Consider the following 19,428-nt stretch of genomic DNA (forward strand, 5'->3'; position numbering starts at 1 on the left):
AAGATTGCGTCAACAATCCGTAAAATATAATTTATTTCTCAGTATTAATTCACGTGTCATATTTTTTAGTATTCACCTTGGTAATGATGAATTGTCAGAGCAGCTAGGGAAATATGTAAATATCGTTTGATAATTAAAAAAATATATACATAGCTTTTATTATTTGACATTAAATGCAGTGACCGGTCGTGTTTGGAACGTCGAAGCTCAGAATTTGCACGCCGCGATGAGTCCTTAAACGCATCCAGCCCCGTCCAACATGGCGGCCCAGCCAAGGAATTTGATGCAGAGCGTAAGTCAAAACTCAACCTTTTAAGACCCTTTTCAACTTGTTGTGTTACGGTTTAAACATTCTTGTAGTGTGCTTATGATCTTATTTGTCCCTCTCGGTGGTCGTCATTCTTGTTTTTTGTTTCGTTTAGTGTTGTTCTGTGTCGCTTCGTGATGCTAGTGCTAGCTAAAATAGTTAATCTCTCTTAGAGGTTAGCCAGCTATCCTAAACGTAATGTCAAAATAATGCGATGTATTAGAGGCTAATCTCTAAAGACAGTTAATATAAGTAAAAGTACAGTGGAGGAGGTAACTGTGTAGCCGGTACCAACAATCTACTGCCCGGTTTGTCTGTCAGAAACCTTGTGTGAATTAGCAGAGAGTCACAATCGGTTAACTAACGTTAGATGCTTTGTAAACAAACATTATGACTTGGCTTTACTTTTTAAAATTGTCAGTTGGTTTGCAGTTTGTTTCGTTTATAGGATTTTAAAGAGACTTTATTTATTTGTCGGTAGTGGTTTATGATATCTGTTCTCGTATAGTTATACTCATACTATTATTATGATTATTATATATTATCATAACTCTGGAACAATCTGTCTGAGGGTTTAAGGGACTCTAAATCTGTTGACACCTTTAAACACAAATACTTTTAAGACAAATCCTGTCGTTTTAATTTAATTTTATCCAGTATTATTCATCCTTGCTTTTATTGTGCTATGATTCTCTGGTTTTAAGTTAAGCACTTTGTTGTATTTTATGCATGGATTGTGCTTTTATAAATAAAGTATATTATTGTTGTTGTTATTAACACACATTAGTGTCATTTCGTATCAGACTAGTTCCAATGAACCTCTGAGGAGACGGTGTTGGTTTCTACTGTAGGCATGGGGAGATAATCTTAACATCACTATGGTTGTTTTATTAATTTTTAAGGACTTTCAGTGATTACATGCTGACACAGGTTATTACACAATAACCCATATGACTCAGTTTCTCTTGTGCTTCCTCTTCAGCCCAGTTGTGTCAGACTGTTACAGCAACAAACAGCAGTGGTAATGGTTAGGCAAGGCTGGCTTAAAAGCATTATCACTACCATTTATATAGCACTTTCCATTACAATTAAACTCCATGTGCTTTACAATAAAATGCATACAGCAAGAAGAACACATCCTGAAGAAATATCATCAATAACGTACCCGACATTTAAAAAAAAATAAGATTAAGAAAGAATATAAAAAGACGACCAGCCCACCAAAGACAACAGAGAACCCCTAGGAAAATTTTCAGTTTAAGAAAAATCCTTTTTAGGTGGAAATGATTTTGTATATTGAGAGGATTCCATATCATGCAAACAAAACAATGACATTTTGGCATTATTTGTATGCAGATAAATGCAGATTACCCAGAAGCGTGCCCAGAAGCCAATACAGCAAAATAAAAAGAAAATACAAACCAAGGGCAGAGTCTCTGCAGATAAATACACTGCTACACACTTCTAGTGGGTCATAAGTGATGATTGAGAGGGATTACTTATTGTTTTTTAGGAAAATCCTGCATAGTACACCTTTAAACCTTTACAGTGTGGTTTTGTTTTCATATACTAGTTGACCTGCAACAGATAATCACTCAGAGTAAGGACCTTTTTGATATGTTTATATGTATTTTTTTTCCCCCCTTGACAGCATCAGAGCTGGACAGATGACCTGCCGCTGTGTAAGATGTGTGGGGTTGGCACAGCACCCAACTGTGTGTACGGCCCAGATGGTAAAGGCACCGAGAGCCACCCCAACGAGGACGGATACCTCAGGCTCAAGTAAGATAAACCGGGGACACTTTTTCCCCTCAATAAGAACAGAGGATGAAGTTAAAAAAAAAAGGGCAAAATACAAACAAAATGAAATCATGAAAAAACAGCAAAGATATTGTCATTCTCGCTCAATCCCAACTTGACGCTTTCAGTGTTTCTGTCCAAACTTTTTACTGGTACTGTGTGTTGTGAATAATATCTGTTACATCTCATCTGAAGCAGAAGCCTTACGTACATTTTGTTTTTTTCTCCACCGATCAGAACCGAGAATGGCTGTTTTCTCTACGGGGTTTTTAACGGTTACGACGGCTGCAGAGTGACCAGTGTTGCCTCGCAGTGTTTGTCAGCTGAACTGCTACTAGGACAGCTCAACTCCAGTCACACAGACAACGACGTCCGCAGGATGCTCACGCAGGTCTGTGTCTGTTCACGATCACCGAACAAGCATGATGATGTGTTTTTATTTGTATTAAAAGTTAGAAAGAGAAATAGAAAAAACAACCATGCAGGGTGGGGAAATACAAAAGAGACTGATAGCAAGTATTTATTATTGTTAAACAGAAAGAAGATTGCAGAAGGGAATTACTTTAAAGAGTTACGAAAAAAAAACAAGCTAAAGCTGTTTCTGCTGCAGTCAGTTGAAATGATCACACCTCATAAAGAACGTAAGGTCTCACCACGCTCGCTGATCTGATACGATGTCTGTTTTCAGGCCTTGTAGCTCCAACAACACGGAGCCACGTTCTGTTTCCAATACGACAGATGATCTAAACCGATAGATTGGATCGTGAGGCTACTTTTTTTCCCACAATAACTCATAAACTACCAGCTGTAATGAGCTGACAGCACAGGTCTCCCACCATCTGAGTCATATACACCTACTTTGTGAAACTAGTTAGCGTGCAAGCAGAGAGGTTGAAGCTAAAAGTAGGCTATAGATAGATAACTGGTCTGAACATCCTACGTCTGCCACTCTAAATGTAATACAAATGCAAACTTGACCAAACCTAAACATCCACAACTCCAGGATCATTATGTCTTGTACAAAAAAACAGCTGAAAGTGCTCACAATAAAAAAAAAAGATCTATAATCATTCAGTGTTTCCTACAGATTGAATTTGTTTGTGTTGGAATTCCATTCACAAGCTCATTTCTGGGGAAAGAAGGTAGTTTACTACAGTTTGAATGTTGTCAAGTATTGTTTGTATGTGTGTATCTTATCGCGCTGTGCTGTAGACCTCAGTCGTTGTCCGAGAGCTATTAAAAAACACATCAGTGAGTCACACCGTTGCAGCGGGTGACACGTTCCTTCACCACAAAGACCGCGGTCACGTTCATCTGTTTAGAAACCGCTCCGGAGACTAATAATAGCGAGCACATTTTCAGTCTCAGGGTGAGAAGTTCCATACGAGGCAGAGGCCACCGCACGTACGCACAGGAACACGTCAGCTCGTCGTGCTACATATCACAACCTCTTTGACTTTGCACCGCATTGTACGTTTCTATATGTAGCACAACAACGGAGGTCTGCAGCACGGAGGAATAATATATGTCAGAATGTAGAAAATTGCCGGCCATATCGTCCAATAAAGACTGTGCACCCCATACTATACACAGTGTAGCTCCATTTACAGGAAGTATCAACTGTTGTGTTGTAAGTCTGTAGTTATTAACTCTCAATAAGCAGCACTCCCATTCACACATATTTCTACAGTGTTCAGAGGCTGTGCTCGGCATCGATCGTGAAACTGTGGAATAACTGCCAACATCGTGTCATCCAGATACATGTTCTTGTCGTTGCAGGCCTTCGATGTGGTGGAGAAGAGCTACTTCGCGACAATAGGCGACGCTCTGGCTATGAAAGCTGAGCTGTCCAACTTCGACTCACCATCACAAATTGAGGTATATACACACACACACGCACATATACTGCAAAGCATATTGGCAGATTAAGATGAAAATTGAGGAAGAGAAATTCTCTCTTTTGGTTTCCATAGCAACCAGACATTTGGGCATTAGAGTGAGCTAATGCTCAGACATCGGAGAATGAGCTTGTTATGTCCTAATTGGTCTCATCAGCCTGTTTCATTAGATAAGCCGGTCTCAGTTTTCCCTTCTCTGGATTCAGCTCTCCTTGCTTTCTGCCCCCCTCCCCCTCCCTCCCCCCTCCCTATTATATCCAGTTCTGATATTATGTCTTTAAAGATGATGTCAGTCACTTTTTGTCGCTGTAAGATGTTTCATTAAAGAACATTTAGTCTGTCTGTTGTCACACTTGTGTCTTGTTTCCCTATCTGACTGTGTCATGCTTACTATCTCTCTGTGTTCGTGTTTCTTACTCATCTCTTATCCTTTTTCATCTCACCTCCTTGCCTGGTCCCCCCCCCTCCTCCCCTCCCTCACCACTCCTCCCTCTCCTCTTCCATTTGTCTTTCATCTCGCCTCGATGCTTCTTTATTACTCACCTCCTCTTTTAATCATTTGTCTCATTCCCTCTCTTCTCCTCCATCTTCTTCCTCTTCAATCATCCTACTGCTTCTCTTTTCTTTCTCTTCCTCCCCCTTCTCCTTCTTTGCCTCCCTTTTTCCTCCCGCTCACTACATTTTTCGTTACTTATCTTCCTCACTACTCCCCCCACCCTCCCCCCTTCCTCCTCTCTGTCATCCTCGTCTCCCCGCCCGGCTGGTCAGAATATGTCGTTCCACCATCTTTCTTCTCTGAATCAGAATCCTCAGGAGCGTCTGGAGCGTCTGAAGCAGCTGGAGCAGGAGGTGTCAGGAGGAGCTACGGCCGTGGTGGCACTGATCCTCAACAACAAGCTGTATATCGCCAATGTCGGTACGGACACACACACATTTCCACAGGCTACAGTTGTCTTCAGACCCCCAAATCCTGCCATTTATATCTTAAAACGTAATACTACTCATTTTCATCTTTGTAGTATTGCTGGACAATAATAACTGACACCAACCAATAGCAGACAACCACCTCAGGATCTGCTCTACACCAGTAGATGTCAGGCTTCACACAGATTTGGCTTTGGAGTTCAGTTACTCTTTGAAAATCCAAAAATCAGAGACCACTTTCAGTATTGAAATGCAGTCCGTGTCATCTCAACCACACCTAGAAGTCGGCTCAGAGGGATGAGGTGTGTGAAGTGTAAAATGTATCTAATTTCTTACTTCTTTACTGTTGAGAAACTACTGTATTTTTATTCCACTGCATTTTGCAACAATCTCATATTCCTGCTGTAGAGATTTCCTTGTGTGTCTAGTACTGCAAACAAAAAAAAACAAACAGAAACAGGCAGACAGGCCAGACCGATGTAGCTTTCTTAATTATTTAATCGCAGCTATTTACTAAAACAGATAAAAGTAGACGTAGAAGCACTCAGCAGGCATTTAAGTGAAGGACACGCTCAAATAACTCTAGGCCAGACGCTTCAGAGCAAGAAATGTAATTCTAACTGGCACCGAAAAGATCTTACAATTCCAACCCTTAGATTTTTATCTCCTGATAGTTGCAGATATCTCGAAACTAGTGCATGACGTTATTTGGCTCTCGAAACAGAAACGGCTGCCAAACACACATTTAAAGCCAGGAATAACCAATTTACAACACCCTCCATCACTGCTCATTTTGCCTCTCTACAGAGAGGAAACAGACACTATTTTTAGCAACCGTTTAAGTTAATGCTGGATGCTCGGAATCAGCTTCATGCAGGGGGGCTGGATTCGAGGTCGGGCAGGTATGCTGCTTGGATTTTTTTAATTTTCTGATGCAATCAAGTATCACTTTTTTTTTGTCGCTTTGATTCCATAACTGTCTGTTTGGTATTAAAGATCTACAGTTATAGTTAGCGGTCATGTAAAATTACATGATACAGAGCCACTAAAGGACAAGGTCAAAAGCATCTGCACAACATATTTTTAGAGGTAGTTTGGTTTTGTTAGAAAGGACAAGATTTTTTTGTAGCAATTTAAAAACAACTTTTAAACACACAATTTATGCAGAGTTAAAAGTTTCTAAATTCCTTGACTGGCCACGTTACAGCCAATAAGGAGCAGCACAAAAGCTCAAGCTACAGTATCTAACAATAGGTGTTACAAAATACTCATCTTAATATATTTTTGTCTTGTGTTCTCACTTACACACACATAGAAACACATTTTCACTCACAGGTAGGGTTTCACTGTCTTTCTAATATAATAATCCAGATTATTTTGCTAGATATGACCTGATTGTCTGATTTTCTGAGGTTCTGCTAAACCAAAATCAGTAGGTCTCACGTTAGCTTCCTTCACACATAGTTCCTGATTTTCACTATTCACACATGCAGCTACATTCAGGAACATTTCCTTGTTGCGCCTTGTGTGTGTAGTGAGTGTGGTTGAGAGAAAAAGATAGCAAGTGTGTGACGTTAGCTGCCGAACCGGAGCAGAGAGTATGAGGTTAGCGGTTTAACGTTAGCTGTACGCAGGCGTACTGGCATTTTTCCCTGAAATTGGCGATCCCTGCTCCCATTCACACACGACCCCGTGCAGGAAATGTTCCTGAACATGTCAGGGATAGACTGCATGTGTGAAAGGCGGCTCTAAAAACATGAACCGCCCCGATGACAAACACCTGCTTTACATACTGCGCCGAGTTCCCACAAGTTCTGTTTTTCTGTGGCCTTCAGACAGATGTTGGAATCATACTGACTCTCTTTACTCAAAACATACCTAGAATGTCGGTCGTTGCTATTGAATCCCTGCTGTCAAATCAGACTCCTGCAGACAACAGCTGCGGAGGCAGTAGCATCATAGCTTGTTCCGAGTGTCTGGGTGTGTGTGTGTAAACATCAATATGTGTGTGTGTGTGTGTGTGCGCAGATCCCCCTCCTGACACCTTTAACCACAGAACCGAAGAGGAGCGTCTGTCATTAATATTTTACTATACAAACCTGCAGGCCATTTCAGATCCTTATCTGAGGAAATTTAACTGAGACTGCGGGAGACAGACGTTCTCACACACACACACACACACACACACACACACACACACACACACACACACACACACACACACACACACACGCACCACCCCTGAGTCATTCCTTAGAAGTATTTCTCTTTAAGAATCCTCAAAGTCGATCACAAAGCACCAGCTGCTGTATACCAGGTTTGTTTCATGTAACTGAACTCTGTGCGTCTTCTTACACGCGGTTGATCTGAACAGTAAACATGTGTATGAATGTTTTTGTAGAGTTCATTCAAAAATAAATCAGTTTTTTTATATATTTCTGTGTTTTTTGCTCACATATGACTGTAGATTCTGTGGAAGGTAAAGGAAAAAGAGCCCCTCACCCTCACTCTTGGATTTCATTTTCTTTTGTCCTCAAGGACGTGGCAGAGAGCAGAACATTTGGGGGGGTGAAGGAGGGGAGTAGCAATTAGTAGCGGGTAGAAAGAGAGCAGGTTCTCCCCACCGTCCCGTTCCGTGAGGGTCAAGAGTTCAAAGTTGACAGAACATGAATCCCAGCGAGCTTTAAACATAAGAGTAAGTGCGCTCTAAAAAAGCACTTCCAGCTGTGTGTTGATGTGAAATATATTTGACAGTGAAGGTCGTATGACCCATAATTTGATATACTGGGAGTGTGTGTGTGTGTGTGGGGGGGGGGGGGGATTCAAGGGTATATGAACATACTATTTGAAGATCCGTAGCAATAACAACTTTATTTTTGCTCATATATGAACATGATTATTCTAACCGAGCTCACCAAGTCGGTAAAGAGAGCGGTTGAATCAGTTTGAGACGCTACAAAATCATTGTCCTGTCAGCATTAACGTTCAGGGTTGCAGAGCGGCTAAAGCACTGGGCTCCAGAGAGAGGACAGAGAGACACATGGGGGCCCCTCTCTGAGATTTCAGTATGTGTCTGAAAGGGACGGCCTGCTGCACACACTGTCCCAGGCATTACCAGAACTTAAAATTGGAAGGTCGGTGTTATGAGGCTCATGCTCAGTGGCCCAAAAATGTTCAAATAAAAGTCAATTAATCATTCATTTATCCCTGGCCAGCTTATGTGTCAGCCAGTGGCTTCACGGCTATGATTAATATTTAGCCTTTTTAAAAGCACTAAAATATCTTAAGTGATTCATCGGTGGAGGTCTGGTTTTGGGTCTGTGAGTCACCTCGGCGAGCGACGTCAGTGCATCACTGTCACTGCATCATCAATGTGTGGAAAATGTCTAATGGATATAAATATGTGTTAAAGAAGAAGAAGAAGAAGTCAAGTATTGAGAACGGTTTTCAATGTAATGTGGTCCAGTTCATCACCACAACGATATATAACCTTAACTTACTTAATATCACTGCTGCTGTTGTTGTTGTAGTCATTGATTCTTTTTATCAGTTGTGTAAAACTGATAAATACCATAATATCAGTTCATTAGTCTGTGTTTCTGTGTTGTAAATGTTCGTATGTTCGTCTGGTATTCCAGGTACCAACCGGGCACTGCTGTGTAAGTCTAGCAGCGACGGCCAGAACCAGGTTCTCCAGATCGGACGACCACACAGCACCGACAACGAGGACGAGCTGCAGAGACTGGCTGCACTGGGTGAGATGAACAGATAGACTGACAAGCAGATACATAAACTATCTCACCAAAGACCACATTTTTTTGTTTTTAGTGTAGTTTCAATTAGAGCTGCAACAATTAGTTGATTGACAGAAAATTAATCATCAACTATTTTGATAATTGACTAATCTTTTATTTTGAAAAAAACATGCTGAAACTCTCTGGTTTTCTGGTTCCTTTAGTCCTGTAGGATAGTAAACAGAATATCTCTGCGTTGTGGACTGTTGGTCAGACAAAACAAGACATTTTAAGTTGCATTTTCAGCTTTTGGAAACGCTTATCAACATTTTTCACCATTTTCTGACATTTTCTGACTACACGATTCATTATTCATCAATAAAATAATCAATAATGAAAATAATCGTTAGTTGCAGCCCCAGTTTCAAGTTTATTTTTCATGACTATTGACCGTATCTCTACTTTATTTTTGACATTGATTTCACTTTCACCAAAACTAACTTTTTTTTATTTAAAGCTCAGTTTGGGGAGATTTAGCATTTAGAATTTTTCGTAGCATTCACCGATACACATTGACACAAGTATTTCACATAATCAGGTAGACGTGCCCATTTCAGCAAATATACTGTACATGCGTAACAGTACTGCGCCTCCTCTTGCACCTCACAGATGATTAAAACAGAATATGCTGTTTCTTCTTGATTCCCAGAAAAAAAAACATCAGCGCAGTCGATTTTCAGTTTTTAACATTAATAATCAAACAAATAAACAAACAAATGTATCCTGGTTGCATCGGTGTTGAGTATCATATTAGAAAAGTAGCATCAGCACATTCAGACACACATTTCCTCATATTACATTTGTTACATTTCATACAGGACATACAGGCCGACACAGACACAGCCATTAGTGACATAGAAATACACTGGGAGCCGTATATCCACGGTGGACGGCCGAGCTAATGGTCCAGTAATGAGGGTCGTGTATGTAGCAGGAAATACATATATTGTGATTAGCTTTTTGCAAAAAGAAGCGTTGGGTGCAGTCTGGCACCTGTAATGAATATAATGGTAAATTAGCTGCATTGTTCCCCAGCGTTTCACATCACATCATTAGACGAGGAGGAGGCAGAGCTCTCTCCGTCTCTCTCTTCTCTCTCTCTCTCTCTCTCTCACTCACTCTCTGCCAGTTGGGAGTCACATAATTATTCTGTTGTTCAGGCTCTTCTCTGAATGATTTAAATGAAATGGCAGTCATTTCATTAACCCAGCTGAAGGTGACCTCTCCCCTCATATTTTCATCCGCCCCCAAATACACGTCCTCCCCACCCCCCCCCCCATCCCCCCCAACCCCCACCTCCCGCTTCGACTTATTGCTCTACGCTCTTCTTCCCCATACAAAATCTCTCGCTCCCCCCTCCTCTTCCCGTCATCATATACTCATCCTCAAAGTCATCTCCCCTATTTGTCCTCACTTTCTGCCCCTCCCTGTCCCTAATGTTCTTCTCTTCTCCTTTTTTTTTTATTATTTTCTTTATATTCTCTTCACAGGATTGGATTCAGCTCGTATAAGGCAGGCGGGGCAGATCGGCGGCCAGAGCAGCACCAGGAGGCTCGGAGACCACAGGGTTAAAAACAACTACAATGAAATCGACTTGCTAAGGTGAAATACAGAATACTAAAACCAAGTATATCCAGCTCGCCTACTCTGTCGTAGACCGTGTCCACACTGAGCCAGCTAAATTCGTAAATGAATCTTTTTGTCTCCGTTTTGACCCTCCGTCCAGACTAAACAAGCATTTTTCTCCCTTGAAAATGGAGCTTTGTAGAAACGTTAGCAGTAGCTATGTCATTGTTTTTCATTGGCATTTCATTGCAAGACAAACAGTGTTGTTTACTGTCTACTTTTGATAGCTTGTTTAGAGTTAAACATAACTATCTACCACCTTTTTCCTCTCTGAAATCGTTGTAATACGCTCGCAAGAAACGAAACGCCGCCACGTAGACGTGGACGTTTTTGCTGGAAAACGGCGTTTAGCTGGCTTAACGTAGACGTAGCTGTATTGTATTGCCTGGTTCTCCTTGTCTGGCATGAAACAATCATTCAGAGGTAGCAAGACAAAAGACAGTGAACATTCAGCAATAATAAATAACATAATGAAATGCATACGTACCATGTTTCTTCAGATATCCAATTCTGTTTTTTTTTTTGATAAATCAATAAGCTCAAATAATGTCAGGTTGTTTTTGAATCAGGACATCTATCAAAAATGAGATAAAGATCCCCCCACACATGTTTATAAGACATATAAAAATACTCTGCTTTGAATAATAATTTAAATTTAACACATAAGACGTCTCCTACTTCACTAAAGATCTATTCTAAGTGTATGTGTACTGAACGCTTCAAGTTTCCTCATCACACTGAAGTATGTTCTGTACTTGAAAGTGAAAACAGCCTTCTAGTGTCAATTTTTAAAGAAATGTGCTTCACTGGGAACTGTGGCATCTAATGAAACATTGTAAAGTAAAACACAGTTAAAAAGAATTGCTTTAATTGTTCCTTTAATTCCTCTAATTCCTCCACGTTTCTCTGCGGGTCCTCGTCCTGCTGTATTCATGAAGCCACGCCCACTTTGAAAGATCCAATCGAATGTCAAGGATTTGATTTAAATCCCTCTCATAACTAAACCCCGCCTACATATTAAGTGTCATTAGGATATCCGTCATATTATTGAAGTTAAAGATGCTCTGATTTCTTTGACTTTAAAGGAGACTTATTGTGGTTTTCTGTTATTTATATACTGTTATGATGTCGGATATCTATGTTAAACATGGTCAAAATTCTAAAACTTGAGGATAACGTATGTAGAAATGCTCGCTGCGAGTCAAAAGCCAGGGCTTCAACCTGCTCCGAACACGTCACACCCATAAACAACCACCCATCCTGTAGCCTCGGTTGCTAAGGTTGTTGCTAAGGTTTTTCCACGTGTTATTTGCGTTGTTCAATTGCATATTTCAGATCGGATTCTGTCTCAAACATGTACTGATGTATCTGAGAAGTTGACATTTTGAGTAAAGAACAAGAAAAAGATGTGAAATCCTACTACTCTAGCTTGTTTCACGGTTTGTTTACGTAGCCTCCCGAGTGGCCGGATGTCGGCTGTGACGTAGCTTCTGGCGGCTAATCAGTCAGAACGGAGTGGGCTCACTGGGAGACGAGAGCTAAAATAGCCTGAACTGAGAGCCAGTATAAGATAAATAAGATTCTTTTTGAACTATGAATCTTGCAAAGCTACTTAAGTGGAGTCACAGAATAAAAGTAGGTCCCCTTTTTAAAGTAGAATCCCATTTTTTTTTAACTTAGTATAACTATCTCAGCAATACCTGGACAGTGGAGGCTCTGTCTCCATATTTTGCTCTTTATTATCAGATCTGACTCTGTTCCAGCCCTCTCTTTGACCACAGCTAAGCCTCTTGAAATTCCATAATCCGTGCCCCCCCCCCCCCCCCCCCCCCTCCCTCTCTCACACTTCTCATTTCCTGTTCCTGTCTGCAGTCCAGGTCAAGCTAATCAGGCTCAAATATCTAAGATTCATTCCAATTATGATCCTCAATAAAGCACACACTAGAATCTTTATAGAATTTCCTCTTTATTGCCATCAAAGAGAGTGCAGGGAATTTAATATGGACATAGTATATAGGCAATTCTTTGGATATGTGAGATTAACTAAAGGTTTATGTTAAGGTCAAGCGCACTTATGTCTCCCCTTTGTCTCAGTTTCTCTTTCTAAACGGTCTCTCCTCTAATCTTGACCTTTTACTCTGTCCTTTTTATGTAAATTTCTCTCTCCTCCTCCGTCTTCTGTCTCTGCCTTTGTTTCTCTGTACTTCTGTTCAACTCCGCTCCCTGTTCACGTATCTATCGTCTCCCGTCCTCCTCCCAACATCAGCGCGGCCAAGTCGAAGCCGGTCATCGCAGAGCCAGAGATTCATGGCAGCCTGTCTTTGGACAGTGTGACAGGCTTCTTGTTGCTGATGTCGGAAGGTCTCATCAATGCACTCGAGTCCGCCCACGGCCCCGAACAGGCCAATCAGGTTAGTAGATTCATCCTGACGATTTCTTCACACTTTTTCTCTTCTGTCCTTCGGATTCATGTATTGTGTCTTTTCTTCTTTTGTAAACACCTGGTTCATCTCTTGACTCTACATGCTTCTATGTCATGTTTTCTCACAGTTTTTTTATTTCTTTCCCCTCCTTACAGTTTATAACCTGTGTCTTGGAGCATTTTTATTTGAGTTGGCTCTTTTCCTTTCTCTCGCTCGTTTTCCCTTCCTACCTTTTGACTGACTTCTCTTCCTCCTCTCTTCTCCTCCTCCTCCTCCTTTCCTCTCCCTTTTTCTCCAGGCCTCGCCCCTGCTTATCTTCCTCAGTTCTTCTACTCTAACAATCAGTCTCTCTTTCTCTCACTCCTCTCCTCTCCTCTCCTGTCCATCATAGGAAATTGTTGCCATGGTAGCAGCAGAGCTGGCCCAGCAGACCAGCCTGGAGGCAGTGGCTCAGTCGGTAGTGGAGCGCGTCAAACGGCTGCACCACGACGTCTACGTGTCCGGCCGTCAAAGGGCGACCTACTGTTCTCGGCACGAGGACATGACCCTGCTCATCCGCACGCTCAACTACCCGCTGGCCGACGGAGCGCTCACGCCCACGCAGGGTAGGAAAGGGGATTCGGGGGTTTGTTGGGTGTTTCATGGAAAAACTGCTCAGGGAACAGACCTCCGCACTGGCCACACCAAGGCTAACGTTCCTCATAGAAAACCTTTGGAATGATAGAAGGAAGAGGAAAATGTTTTAAAGGATAAGACTGGCGTTTTTCTTGTTGTCAACAAATCCCATAGAAAGACCAAAACTAATAATGAATTGATCCTAACAAGTGTTATCTGATATATCTTTTATCTATAACACCAAATATGTATTAATCTGCAGCTGAAAATAGTCTGCAGCGAATGCACCAATTACTCCTGTTATTGTAATGTTCATTAAAAACTACAATTCCCAGCTGTTTTAGGAAATTACTGAGCCTTTTTTAAATATGAAAGTATAAACTGTATTTGTGAGATTTACATGTTCAATAGGACTGAATTAGAAAGTCAGAAACTATTGAGAAACAGAAATAGAATATTGCCAGTTTTATCCATCACGAATTATAGAGAACTTTGTAAATTTTAACACTTCATATATTTTGACAAATAGAAACTTTTTAGTTTGTTAGATTTTACAATTATTTTATTTAGTTTTTAGTATCTTATTTAATTTCAAACCTTTTTATGTTTGTAGCATTATTGCTCTTTTTATTATCTTTTATAATGAAGCACTTTGTGATGTCTTATTTTGAAAGTTACCACAGTATATACATAAACAAACTTACTTGCTTATCTCCTATTGAAATTGAAAAATTCCAAATCAGGTTGGATTTTAATTGCGTTGTACTTTTAAAGGACCAGTGTGCAAGATTTAGGGGGATCTATTGGTAGAACTGGAATAATATATTAATGAGTATGTTTTAATTAGTGTATAATCGCCTGAGAATAAGAATCGTCGTGTTTTCATTACCTTAGAATGAGCCCTTTATAGCTACATAGAGAGCAGATCCTCTTCCACGGAGATCGCCATGTTGCACTGCCATGTTTCTACAGTAGCCCAGAAAGGACAAACCAAACACCGGGAGGGTTTTTCGCAAGTTTTTCGGCTACCGTAGCGTCTCCCACATGGGGAGGGGTAGTTGGTCGCAATCTACAACTTCACCGCTAGATGTCACTAAATCCTACACACGTGGTCCTTTAAGGGTTACTCTGATCAGATTTGGATTGAGCATAGTCCTGGACTGAAAACAACAGTGGAGAGCTACACTTCAAAAAAAACAAAAAAAAAAAACAAACAAAAAATAATAACAACTCATAATACTAGGTTTATCCTCGCTGAGCAGCCAGCCCAGGGAAAGAGAAATCAAAGATTTTTGAGAGGCGTAGCTAAGAATACCACACAGAGCCAAAATAACATATAATAAAAGTCAAAGCAGAAAAAAAAAATCCAATTTATTTGAGGTTCCCAGGGTGCCCACTTATGCTGAAGCTGCACAACAATTTCATAGTTTTTTTTTTTTCTTTCTAGATAATACCACTTGTGAAAAGTACAAAAGAAAAACAAGATTGGTCTACTTCAGACTTTTTCATTTAAAACAACTCAACAGCAGCCTTTTGCCTTTTTCGCTCGCTGAACTTTTGTTCTTTTATTTATTTATTTATTGTTTTGTTTTCTCTTCTCTCAGGTGGTCGTATCTACCCGGTGTCAGTTCCCTACTCTAACAGCCAGAGCACCAGTAAAACCAGCGTCACCCTCTCACTGGTCATGCCCTCCCAAAGCACACTCACCAACGGAACAAACACCGCCTCCACCCTGGAGGAAGGGACCCCCACACCAGGGTAAGGCTTGATTTTTTTATACTCGTGTGTCTCTTCCTACTGCTATGTTCGGTCTGGGTAAGCTTCATTTTTTTCCTGCTGTGAATACTCGGAATGAGCTTTAGTTTTATTTTTTGCTTTTTTGTCCCACTGCTGCTGTGTTTTTGTTGGATAAACTTCATTTTCACTCCCTCTTCCCACTTCCTGCTGTGAACGTTCTGGATAAGCTTTTCTCTTCCACGTCCCACTGCTGTTGTATTATCGAGTGAGCTTCACTCCCGACTCCCCACCGCCGAGTTTATTTTGGATGTATTTTAGATAAGCACTATTTTCAACTCCCTCGTCCTTCCCTTTCTATATTTACTTTGGGTAAGCCGGATTTTCACTCCCCTGTGTCCCTCCGCTGCTATGCTTATTAATGTGTAAGCATGGTTTCCACTTCCCCATCGCTCCTCCACTCCGTGTCCTGTGTATCTTGCCGCGGTGCCCTTCACAGACTAGAGAGGGAACGCTGATCAAGTGCACCTGGAAAAGCAATTTAATACTGAACTTTTCATCAACATTAGTATATGCATTGACATATAATTAAATCAGTAATGCTCTTAGGGGTCATTTTTTATTGTGATTTCAGTGCTGTGCAGTGACAAATTACACAGGAATATGTAAATGTTTTCACTGAAATGCCTGAGAGATGCAATTTGCTTCAAAATTCATTCCACTTTATCTTTAAAATAATAACTCTGTGAAACCAGAGCGCACAGACATCAGAACCTGCACTTCACAATCCTGACTGTTACTCCGCTATGAAGGATAAGCTTCAGTAAATCAACTTAGAAATCATAGAAAAGACATATTTTTATAACTTGAGATTTTGGTTTGGAAGACAAGATGCCATAAAGACAATAGCAACAAAATAAACATACTCAAGACAGCATGAGCCATGCATAGCAATAGCAAACAGCAAAACATTAGTACAGTAATACAGCAACAGTATCCATCCACATGCGAGAAAGACAAGATAACACACAATCAAGCAATACTGATACATATTAAAATCAGTAAAACAATAAGAGTGATAAAATAAATAAATAACAAATAAATCTGTATTTTATTCATTTAGCACTGTCAATACATTTTTTACATTACTAAGGCTCAGAAAGTCCCATCAGCATGGTTCTTATATACCAGGAACCCTGACGATCTCCTCTTTACACCCATATATGTATATTTACAACATTTAAATTGATATTTTTAGTTGTTTTTTTTTTTTACTTCACAAAAAGTCTCCTAGAGCATGTATAGCAGTACCCACATGCAAAATGATGGCATTTCTGAATAGCCTAACTTGTTACTTCTAGAAGTAACATAAAATATAGAGCTGCAATGATTAGTTGATTAATCAATTAGTCGATCGAAAGAAAATCAGTCTAGTTTTAAGCACAAATGCCACAAATTCTCTGCTTCCAGCCTCTCAAATATGAGGATTATCTATTTTTCTGTATTTTATATAACACTTAATTGAATATCTTTTGGTTTGGACTGTTATTCAGACAAAACAAGCAAAGCGAATAAATCACTGTGGCTTCCGAGAAACTGCAAGTGTCATTTTTCACAATTTTTTTTTTTATCATTTCACTGACAAAATGATTAATTGAAAGAAAATAATCAGCGGATTAATCGATTATGAACATAATCATTCGTTGCAGCCCTAATTAAGAAAGAGTCTCTCACTGAATGAGAATGAAACGAGTTAAAAACAACACGTACACTTCACCAATTTTCACCAGGATCGTCTCATTTCTCTGCAAACAAAACCTTATTCCATTACAATCATCATAAACATTCTACAACGAAGGGTTTGAAGATAAATATATGAAATAGCTAAAAAAAATCAATTCATAGTATTTTTCACTTGCAGGGAATGAACTGCAGTGAAATTGGGTATGAAGGTTAATTAGAGTTAGTTCAGTTCTTTCTTTTTTTTATGTGGTAGTGGGGACTAACAGGTCGATCACACGTACAAAAGCAAAGTGCCATCAGGAATAATTGATAGTCATAATCACAGTAACCCATACCCTAAAGGCGTCAGTGTTTACAAGACAAACATCTTCTTTCATACCTCATTCATGTCAAACAAAGCCTTTCCCTTTCTTTATCAGCATCATCAGCTCCTCGAATTTGTCTGTAGTCAATCCTAGCTGGAGCTACCTGTAGTGTAATATGATTAAACATGTAGCACTCTGTGTACAACTATGCATTTTGAATGTGCCTGCAGCTTTGGGGTTGCTGCATATGCTGCACTTCTCTTTTGTTGCTCTTTACTCGGACGTTCACACGGAACGCTTCTCTATCTTCTCTTCTTTTATTACCTGCACTTCCGCTCTGTTCCTGTCTGTCACTCACTGTTTGACTCACGGTCTATATTTCTCTTCCTCATGGGCCCCGGCTTTCCAATATCCGTCCTTCGTCCTACACTCTGTCCTTGCCTTCTCCTTTTTTTCCACTCCTTTAGCACGTTTCACCCCGCTACCTGCCAAACTTCCGTCGACATCCTGCAGCCCATAATTGAACTCCCTCTTTCCCCCCTCCTCCCCCTTTCCCCTCTCCCTCCTCTTCCCCATCTCCCTCTCTCTACCTCCCTCTTCTCTCTTTCCACCACCCCTCCTCCTCCCCGTCCTCTCCCTTTCTCCACCTCTCTCTTTTGTCTCTCCTCCCACAACATGGACCCCTTCTTCTCCTCTGACAACCCTTCTTCTTCTTCCTACGTTCCCACCCTCATACCTGTCTCCTCCTCCTCCTCCTCTTCTTCAACCCTCCCTGACCAACCCCCTCTCTCCTCCTCCTTTTACTCCTCCACTCTCCCCAGCAGTCAGAGCCCTACAGCAACCCTCCAGTCCACCAACACCCAGACGCAGAGCTCCAGCTCCAGCTCAGGAGACGGAAGCCTGTTCCGCCAGCGGGGAAGCCAGGCGGCGCAGCCTGATGAGACGGGCAGGGTCCCACCCTACGTGGACTTCAGTCAGTTTTACCGTCTGTGGGGGACTGACCACAGTGACGGCCAGAGCACCCAGGGAGGGCTGGGACCCCAGTGAAGGGGACGAGGAAGGTGCCTGCTGCCAGTCGGAACAGGATGGACCAGGTTTTCTGGTGGCAATGAGGCACATGGATTGTGAAGGGACAAAGATTTAACGGGCAGTTTGGATGAATGAAAGAACTGTTAATGTACCATAGCTAAAAAAATAGGTGACCTAAAGGTGCATGGGTACGCATCGAGGAAGGACTGGGGTTTTCAAGGTCTTGCTATCAAAAGGCCGGTGATGCAATTGGGCTGAAGAATAATCCCTTACAGAGATACAAAGTAGTGTCACCACTACACACCATGACGTTTCCTCTTCTGTAATAGAGGCTGGTCTACTATATGATTGTGAATATATATGTAATCCAGATTGTAGCCACTTTTGCCAGATGTAAAAACATGTATCTGCACATAGGATTCTCACAGACCCTGAGAGTCTGTGGAGTCAAGAGAGAATGCATAAGGCCTTAAAAGTTTTTTGAATACGAATGGATGGGCTTGTAAGTACTTTTTTATTTGTAATGAAATTATATCACCCAAAGTAATCAATAGGCTCTGGCTCCTCTTGATCCTAACACACCTGATCACAATTGACTATGCTATAGATACTGTGCTTTAAAATGAATTATGTCACTATAATTTCCTTAGTTCACAAATTCATGAATCATGGGAGCTGCGATCACACAATTAGAACCATGAACCAAGGGGGACATGGTCGAATCGTTTGCCCCATGCTTCATTGTTCAAAACATGCCAGTTTAATTTTGTTTTTATTTCTACAAGCAAGATCTTCAAGTGTAATCCCTGAAGATTGCAGCAGCATCTTTGGTGACTGATAAGGACATCAGATGTATTTTCCTTACACATGACATAACCCAGACTTTCATCAGTGTTAAGGACAGTTGGGGGGCAGCAAAGCACTCCGTAGTCTGCAGAGTCTACAGCCAAGCTAGCAGCTAATGCTAGCATGGCAACAATTAAGTTTACACAAAACTATAAATGTCAACCTGCTGTTGGCCCAGCATGAAAGGTCAGGGCATCACCAAAGTCGGTAGGATCCATCGTCTGGGAACCATGACTGTCTCTACAAAATTTTGAGCCAGTCCAGCATGTAGGTGTTGGGGTGTTTCACTTGATAAGTTAAAGATTTTACCAGCTGGTGGCACCAGAGGAAAAGTCAGAGGATCATCAAAGTCTGTAAGATATATCGTCTGGGGACCATGAATGT

The 19,428-nt window shown here is 41.0% G+C and overlaps 1 protein-coding gene across 3 annotated transcripts; it reads left to right on the forward strand.

Annotated features, from left to right (window-relative positions):
- Positions 1–196: 196 nt before the first annotated feature.
- On the forward strand, positions 197–18,745 carry tab1 (TGF-beta activated kinase 1/MAP3K7 binding protein 1). 3 transcript variants are annotated; one of them, XM_042428745.1, is made up of 11 exons: positions 197–292; positions 1,959–2,089; positions 2,345–2,498; positions 3,887–3,985; positions 4,774–4,921; positions 8,568–8,684; positions 10,214–10,325; positions 12,616–12,760; positions 13,164–13,377; positions 14,992–15,145; positions 17,991–18,745. In XM_042428745.1, the coding sequence occupies exons 1-11, from the start codon at positions 260–262 to the stop codon at positions 18,214–18,216; spliced, it is 1,533 nt and encodes a 510-aa protein (XP_042284679.1). In that variant the 5' UTR covers positions 197–259; the 3' UTR covers positions 18,217–18,745. The 3 variants fall into 3 exon arrangements, with proteins under 3 accessions (XP_042284679.1, XP_042284689.1, XP_042284698.1); XM_042428755.1 differs by having other exon boundaries at positions 17,994–18,745; XM_042428764.1 differs by having other exon boundaries at positions 4,810–4,921.
- The last annotated feature ends 683 nt before the right edge of the window (positions 18,746–19,428 follow it).

Source organism: Thunnus maccoyii, chromosome 2 (genome assembly GCF_910596095.1).
Source record: "Thunnus maccoyii chromosome 2, fThuMac1.1, whole genome shotgun sequence".
NCBI lineage: Eukaryota > Metazoa > Chordata > Actinopteri > Scombriformes > Scombridae > Thunnus > Thunnus maccoyii.